General features: G+C 40.9%; 1 protein-coding gene across 1 annotated transcript in view; it reads left to right on the top strand.

Moving 5' to 3' along the window:
* Positions 1 to 1,455, top strand: part of LOC101583092 (olfactory receptor 1030-like) — a 17,778-nt gene extending 16,323 nt beyond the window's left edge. Inside the window, 2 exon segments of the mRNA XM_004645759.2 lie at positions 492 to 1,361; positions 1,363 to 1,455. Coding sequence (XP_004645816.2) covers positions 492 to 1,361; positions 1,363 to 1,455 — 963 coding nt within the window.
* The last annotated feature ends 6,580 nt before the right edge of the window (positions 1,456 to 8,035 follow it).

The following is an 8,035-nucleotide window of genomic DNA, read 5'->3' as shown; positions in this document are numbered from 1 at the left end:
AAGTGTTAAGAAGATTTGGGTGGCTGAGGGCCTCCTGAAATATCTTGAAGTGGGAAAATGAAAGTGCATTACACAGTAAGAGAATACCAAAGGAAAAAAAAAGTCTTAGGTTTGTACTACCATGTAAAGAGAACTAGTTCTGTAATGAAAGGAACCCTATAAATTTCACTTCCAAAAATTCATTAAACTAGGAAAAAAGAGATAAATGTCCATAGCTGATACTTTATTTACCACAGACAAGGTCATATGTAAAAAAAAAAAACCAACAGGATTATAAAACAAAGCAGAGGTTAAACAAATAAGCTCAAGAAAATGGTAAATGAACAAAATGATGAAGATTTGAAAAATGCTAAAAGATTTCCAGATAAAAGAGTTTGTTTCTGCCAGAAAAAAATGGCAGAAAACCATTTAAAAATATGACTGTCCTTGTGTTTCTAAGGAGATCCACATTTCCTTCCTTTGTTCCAGGACTTACCTAAAGCTACGGAAACACAATGCTAAAGCAAAACTACTCTGTGGTGGCCGAGTTCATCCTGCTGGGACTCACAGACCGAGCAGACCTGCAGCCTGTGCTGTTTGCAGTCTTCTTACTCATCTACCTTATCACTGTGATTGGGAACGTGACCATGATTTCCCTAATCAGAACTGACTCAAAGCTGCACACCCCGATGTACTTCTTCCTCAGCCACCTCGCCTTTGTAGATCTCTGTTATGCCACTACAGTTGCCCCTCAGATGCTGGTGAATTTCCTATCCAAGAGGAAGGCTATTTCCTTTGTTGGCTGTATGTTACAATTCAATTTTTTCATTGCTTTTGTGATCACAGATTATTATGTACTTGCACTGATGGCCTATGACCGCTATGTGGCCATCTGCCAGCCCTTGCTCTATGGCAGCAAAATGTCCAGATGTGTGTGTGTGTCTCTCGTTGCTGCTCCTTACCTTTATGGCTTTGCAAATGGCTTGGCACAAACCATCCTGATGCTTCGCCTGACCTTCTGTGGACCCAATGAGATCAATCACTTCTACTGTGCTGACCCCCCACTCATGGTTCTTGCCTGCTCGGACACATACGTCAAAGAAATGGCCATGTTTGTGGTGGCCGGGTCCAACCTCACCTGCTCTCTGGGCATCATCCTGGTCTCCTACGTGTTCATCTTCGCAGCCATCCTGCGCATCCGCTCTGCTGAGGGCAGGCGCAAGGCCTTCTCCACCTGTGGGTCTCACCTGACAGCTGTAACCATCTTTTATGGGTCACTGTTCTGTATGCACTTGAGGCCCCCTTCTGAGACATCTGTGGAACAGGGTAAAATCATTGCTGTGTTTTATATCTTTGTATATATATCTTTATATCTTTGTAAGCCCAATGCTAAACCCTCTGATCTATAGCTTGAGAAACAAAGATGTTAAAATGGCCTTAAAGAAAGTGATCCAAAAGGAATTGTTTGATAAATAAAGGAGACAGTCTCAGGCATGTAAGAGAGACTTGTTATCAAAGCAATTCATGGGTATTGTAAATTAACAAATCACTCATATACGGGACCTATGTGTCTGCTACTAGTTAGGATTTACTGTTGCCAAGTCAGTGAATGTTTTAATCATAGAGATTGAAATTCATGATCAGAAGCATTTTTATTGCTCTGTAAAATGTTGAAGATCTCATGATCCTTTCCACAGTGCTCACACTGTTCCCAAGTTATGAAAGACAGAATTATGAGATGCTTTAGTGATGAAAATTTGATTGTTACAGAACTTAATAACCTCAAAACCTCTCCCCGGAATTTGGCATGTACAGTTAAAGATTTTGTAAAATTGCCTTCATGCAGCAAATCTAACAGTGAAAATCTTTTGAGTCTTTGCCATTAAAATTTATCTTTCAAATAATATTGTGGTTGTGGTTGAACTTTGTTTTTTTTTTTAACTTTCATATATAAGGTGTTGATGGAAATGAAATTTTTCCCCTAAAGGATTTTGCATTTATTATAATTAAGTGTTCCCTGTCCATATGATACCTTTCCTGAACTCTTTCATTTCTACCCTCTGTGACTATGCATTGGTATTAATTCAAGATTTCCTCTTTCTTTCCCAATTTTATACACATGTTCTTTGTCCAAGTTTAAGCTTTGTTTCGGTGTTTTCATCCCATCCATTCACAATAGCACCTATTCATTCTTTACTGAATAGTTGGTCTAGGGTCAGGAAGATGGCTCAGTAGGAAGCACTTCCCTGGCAAGCACAAGGTTCTGAGTTCAATCCCCAGTTCCGCCAATAAATAAATAAGTAAGTAAGTAAGTAAATAAATACATACATACATAGCTAGCAGGTCTGTGCAGCATGAGTGTCTTCAACCTCTTCATACCTTGTGACTCAAACTCGTGTATGATGCGCTGCGCCAGGTGAGCTACTCATCTTAGCGCAGCTTCAGCACATGGAGCTTCTCTATGGTGGACTTCGTACACATGGTCTGAGCAATCTTTTTCTTTTGTAAAGATATTTTGTTTTTATGCTTTAGAATTTTGCTTTTTAGTAAAGATTTTATGTTCCGTAGTATTGCCAATCTTTTGGATCTGAATACAATGCTCTTCTTTGATGGAAATGAAATTTTCCATGCTTTCTTACTCCTTATCTTTCCCATTAAACTTGCAGTACAAACTCTGTTGTGTCAAACTTCTTGCACGTGCACCATTTTTGTTTATGGAACCTTCACCCTTGTCTCAGTTTATCCTTCTCTGGATCAATAAAATTATCTTGTGTGAACTATCTTCTCACACCCCACCTAGAAGCTTATGTTCCTTACTGGAAGCACCATAGAAAGATACATTTAGCATGCATAGAAGTACCTGTACCTACAGTCCGCACCCACCGAATCTGCAAAAGCCAGATGAAGCCTATTTCATTCATCCAGTAGTGGGTCTAATGGGATGGGAAATGAAGAAGAGGTGAGCTAAATGCAGTGAGTGTTTGGACACTTATTTTCATAGCTGTCACTAAGGTATTCCCTGCCTAGGGTTGAGCCTAATTGGTAGTGAGTTTTCATTTGTTCTTCATCCTTTGATAGGGCAGCATTTCCTTGCCCAACAGAGTCAATCTCCAAGCAAGAATTTTGGATGCTTCACATAGATATTAGCATATGGTTGGCTTAGCTATCAGTGGATGATTCATGCAGATATTAGCGTATGATTTGCATAGATATCTGATTGGCATAGATCTCAGCATATGAGTGGCATAGATATTAGTGAATGATTCATAGAGATATTAGTATATGATTCACATAGATATTAGTGTATAGTTCTCATAGATATTAGTGTATGCTTTATGTAAATATTAGCGAATGTTTCACATGAATATTACTGAAAAAAATGAAGCAGGAATGGGTAGGGTGTCATGGGAGCCAGAGTGAGGTCTGTGACAAGATGACATTTGAACACAGGATGAAAGGAGGGAATGCCAGCAAAGTGCTTGCTCCAGGGCTTTGCAGGTTTATGCACTGTGACTAGGAAGGCCCTGAAACAGTAGCGCCCTCCAGCTTTGTTCAGCAATAGCAAAGATGTAATTCTAAAAATATCAGAGTGAAAAAATTAAAGCAGACAAAAAATATCGGCCAGGACTATGTTTGGGCATGAGCACCGTATTTGCCAGCCAGGGATACAGCTCAGCAGCACAGTGCCTGCCAGGGAAGCATGAGGTTGTGGGTTCAGGTACCACACACACACACACACACACACACACACACACACACATCTTCCATAGCTGAGTCCCTTACTCCTATATAGAAAAGAAAAAAAAAATGCATTCCTCCAACAACCAATAAGTGAAGCAAGACTAAACTCATACTTATGGCTTCTGTTGTGTAGCTTTCTTCTGGATGTGGGATCAGGTTTCCTGGTTGAGCTCAGCACCTCATCTGTAGAGCAAGGTTCTCCTTCCACGTGGTTTCCTGAGAACAGCTTATGAGGGATGATGATGCCGGATCCAGTGGCTCTATACAATGTATATCATGTATAATATTTCAGAAATCTTTTACAATTTAAATCTAAATTCTTGGCACATGGCTTAGAAGAAGAAAAGTGAAAACAAACCAAAGCTCTTTCCTCAGGCTCCGACGCATGTATAGAAGTACAGACATCATGTAGGAAGTAATTCCACTTATTTGATATATTTACGTCTGTGATATAGCTAATGGGAGTATGTTTCTATGTACTAATGTATCTAGGCATAAAAAGAACATGAACGGATGCTTGAAAAGTTTTTAAAGTATTATTTTACAGACAAGATTTTAGCAGACTTAGAGAAAGGACAATCAGCTGGAAACACTATTTCTGAATCTGATTGAAAGATGATAATGGGCTGGGTTTGGTGAGATTCAAGGCAGTAGGGTGTGGTAGAATATATGGATTTGATATTTTAAAGGTAGAAATAAAAATATAAAAGTATTACCTCATGGACTGGTCATCAGAGTGTTAGATGCTGAGATATAACAACTTCAAAATTAATCTGTTTTGTTTCTTTGTTTGTTTACTTTCAGCTCACTGAGTTGACATGGAAGTGCGCTGTTTGGGTCCCACTACCTGTTTGGTCACAGGAGCTGCTGGGCCACTTCATATCTGTGTGGAATTGTGAGCAACTGAATTTTAAGTTTGGAGGTTGGGAACGATGTGGTGGTTGAAGTTTAAGCGAGGAAGCGTGATACTTGGGGAGTACTTGGAACCAGAAAATTGGATAATGTCACTGAAATAAAGTATAAACAGAAAAGGGAAAGGGGTGCACTGAGCCCCTCCAGCACCAAAAGCCAGGGCAAAGAAGGAAGGAACAGAGGGACGGGGTGAGTCACCGGTAGGAGGGAACAGGATATGAGAGAGGAAGCTGGCCGCGGAAGTCTGCACTGAAGGAGGTCAAAGTGAGGAGAGGTCAGGGCTGAAGAAGACCGGTGGGGTTAGCAGCACAAGGCCATATTTATCTCTGTAGGAGCAGTTCACTTCTGGTGAAAGCCTGGTCCGACTGGCTTGCCGCAAATAACAGTGGTGCTCTGGACACACGAAGTCCATTCAGCGGCGTCAGGACTTTTAATTGTCCAGCAAAAGCAAAGGAATAGAATGATTGCTAATCAAATGTGTTGCTTCCAGTTAACTATATCATAGAGCATGCTTAAAACCAGAAAGGGATAAGAAAAAAAAAAAGAACAAAAAGGTAAAAAGGTAAATCTCTTGTCAAGGGTTCTTACTACATCAAAGAAGGAAATTGAGATAAGCTTTCCTGGGCCTTCTGCCGAGTTCTTGAAGAAATGCTGATCAGTTTGAAATTATAGAAAATATAACTATGCCAACAAATAGTTTTCTGATCCCAGAATGTTCCAATTAAGCCAACAGGCTGATTCCCCAAGTGACACTAATCACGCCTATTCCTTGGTCCCTCTGTGAGTGTGGCTCCCGCCTCTCTCATGCTGCCATAAGTAGAGCAGCATTTTGCAGGTGACTGGCCTCAAGAAACAGCCATAATCAGAGAAGAAGCAGAGGTATGCCAGAGCAGCAGCTAGTCCTCACAGTGTCACAGAGTGAGGCCCAGGAATTATGTGTAATTCCCATCCCTAGTAGTCGGGTTTCTTGATTTTCCTAGTCTGTAGGGGACAGGAATTTTGACTTTCTGCTCCCCCCCCAATCTTTCTCTCGGTGGCTGCGTACATGGAAGTAGAGAGGGGAACTCCACAGTGAAGTCGGTCAGTCACACCTCTGAGGGCCGTCATGGTAGGTCACCTTGGAGGTCACTTGTTGAAATTTCACTGTTACTTTTCTACTGTTTTTGGCAAGCATATTGCTTATGTCTACTTTTCAAGCTCAGAAGGACTAAGGCATATCTTCCCTGGGCATCCTGAGGGTGTATTTAGCTCTGGGGTGCTCTTCTTCCCCAAAGTGCACGCTCTCCCTGAAAGCACTCACTTCCAGCCTCTGCTGCCTCAGCCGCAGGGCCTGGGCCCAGCTAAGTCCCCCAACTGACTTGTGAGGGCTGTTCACTTTGATCTTGATGTTCTGTTCAGAGGTCACAGGTGTAAAACAACAGCAAAGGCTCACGCTCTGCTCATTGCACGGGATGTAAGGCCATGTGCAGGTGTGGGATGGAGTTTAGTGAAAGAGAAGTGCTCATGGATGCAGGTTCAGCATCTGCTTATCCTTGTATTTTAAGGTAAGACTTTGAGTGTGGGCATTCTCCTTTGCCGGAGACACACAGCTTCACTGGCATCTTCAAGGAGCGAATGTAATCAAGTTAAACAAACAAGCAAGCAAGTAAACAAATGAAAAAAGATCCATGTGAAAAAGCCACCTAACAATGAATTCTTGCTAAAAGTTTCTCTTAATTTTACCTTTTGACTGCCTGTTCTCATTCAATTGTAGTGAAACACTTGGCAGAATTTATCTATAAAGTCAGCCCTTTGAAAGTGGTTTCTTTCTAATAAGTTATCATCTTTGAAGACATTGTTTTTGGGGAGGGTAACCTTTCTTCCTCCTCCCTTCCTCCCTTCATCCCTCTCTTTTGTCTTTCATTCTTTTTTCCTCCCTCCCTTATCTCCATCCCTTTCTCCCTTCCCTCCTGGTCCACAGCCTGGCTTTATGCTCTTTGATACCCCAAATTCATTTAACTGCTCTACTCCACAGCCTGGAAACTTCTGTTTTTAACAAGGCTCCTTGTGCTCTTATTTTTAAGGAAGTCAGTGAATTATGCACTTGGCCCAGGTTCCTGTTTTCCCTCCACGCTTTGGCTTCCCTCCACCCTTGGCTGCCTAGCGAAGCCCAGGGCTCTTCACAGCATGTGCCCGCTCTGTCCCTGCAGGCAGCCGGCTCCCTGGGCCTCCCTTCCTTTGCACAGCTGTCTGACTGTGTGATGCTTTTTTCTTCTGTCTCCTTCCACATGCTTCTGTTCTACGTCATCTGCGTGTTGCTAGATCACAGAGCTTGTAAGTCAAACTTGCTTAACCTGCCACCTGCAGTCACTAAGAGACATGAACAAATTATTCCTCCTGCAAAGGAACTCAGGTATAATGCTTACTGATCCCTGCTCGGCTGTTATTTTGTCTTGATTTTATCCATCTTCTTCTTTTCTTTCTATTTCTCACTGCTCCAGCCTCCACCATCTGTTCCCTTTGTGTAGCTTTCTGGACGTACGGGATGGTCGGCATCACTTTTGTCCAGCCTAGACTTGTGCTTAAGACATGAATTTAAAGACCCGTAGATCCATCCGCTATTAGCACTGTATTCAAATATTAAACAAAAAGTATCTCTCAGGTATGCAGCATTCTGGGTAAAGGAAATATACTGTTTATATTTATACTGCTCCTAGTTTATTGATCTAAAACTTACAGTGGAGTGTGGTGATTAAGTTTGAAATGAGACAGTAATTTAGGAAATATGTGTTTAAGAGATTTTAAGTACAAAGGAAAGGGAAAAATTGAAATATCTAGAGAAAAAAGAGGAAGGATTCAGGGCTAATTGGTTGTGCTATAAGAAGAGGAGGACCCAATACTATTATGGGCTACTGAACTTTCAGAATATTTTGCTGAGTTACCACATCTATAATATTCAAGTGACGGAACTAAACAAAAAAAGGGGATACAGATGAATGTCCATTTTGTATCTGTGTATTCAAAGTGGTTAGGCTAGATATATAGTTACATTCTCCTAATGAATAGAGGGATTTGTTCTAATAGTGTTTGTAAATAGGATGTCATGTCCGCATCTTGTACAGCAAAAAATCACTAGGAAGAATGTATGCAATGTGTTGATTGTTGAAACTGTCCTACCAATTTGATTTGAAACTGTCTCATTGCTATTTGTTTCTCAATAAAATTATGGAAAAAAATTAAAACAAATAAAAATGTTGCAGGAAATCCTCACACCCAGACAGCTTAAATACTGTGCACAACTTAATGTTTTTCCTGAAACAAAATTCAAGCTATTGCTGTCACAAGCCTAAAATATGTAAATTCATCTGTAGTGCTTATTTTTTTTACTTATTTTACAAGCACCTGTTCTCTCTCTCTCTCTCTC

Source organism: Octodon degus, unplaced genomic scaffold (genome assembly GCF_000260255.1).
Source record: "Octodon degus isolate 3935 unplaced genomic scaffold, OctDeg1.0 scaffold00239, whole genome shotgun sequence".
Classification (NCBI taxonomy): domain Eukaryota; kingdom Metazoa; phylum Chordata; class Mammalia; order Rodentia; family Octodontidae; genus Octodon; species Octodon degus.
This window is presented reverse-complemented; position numbering and strand designations above follow the sequence as displayed.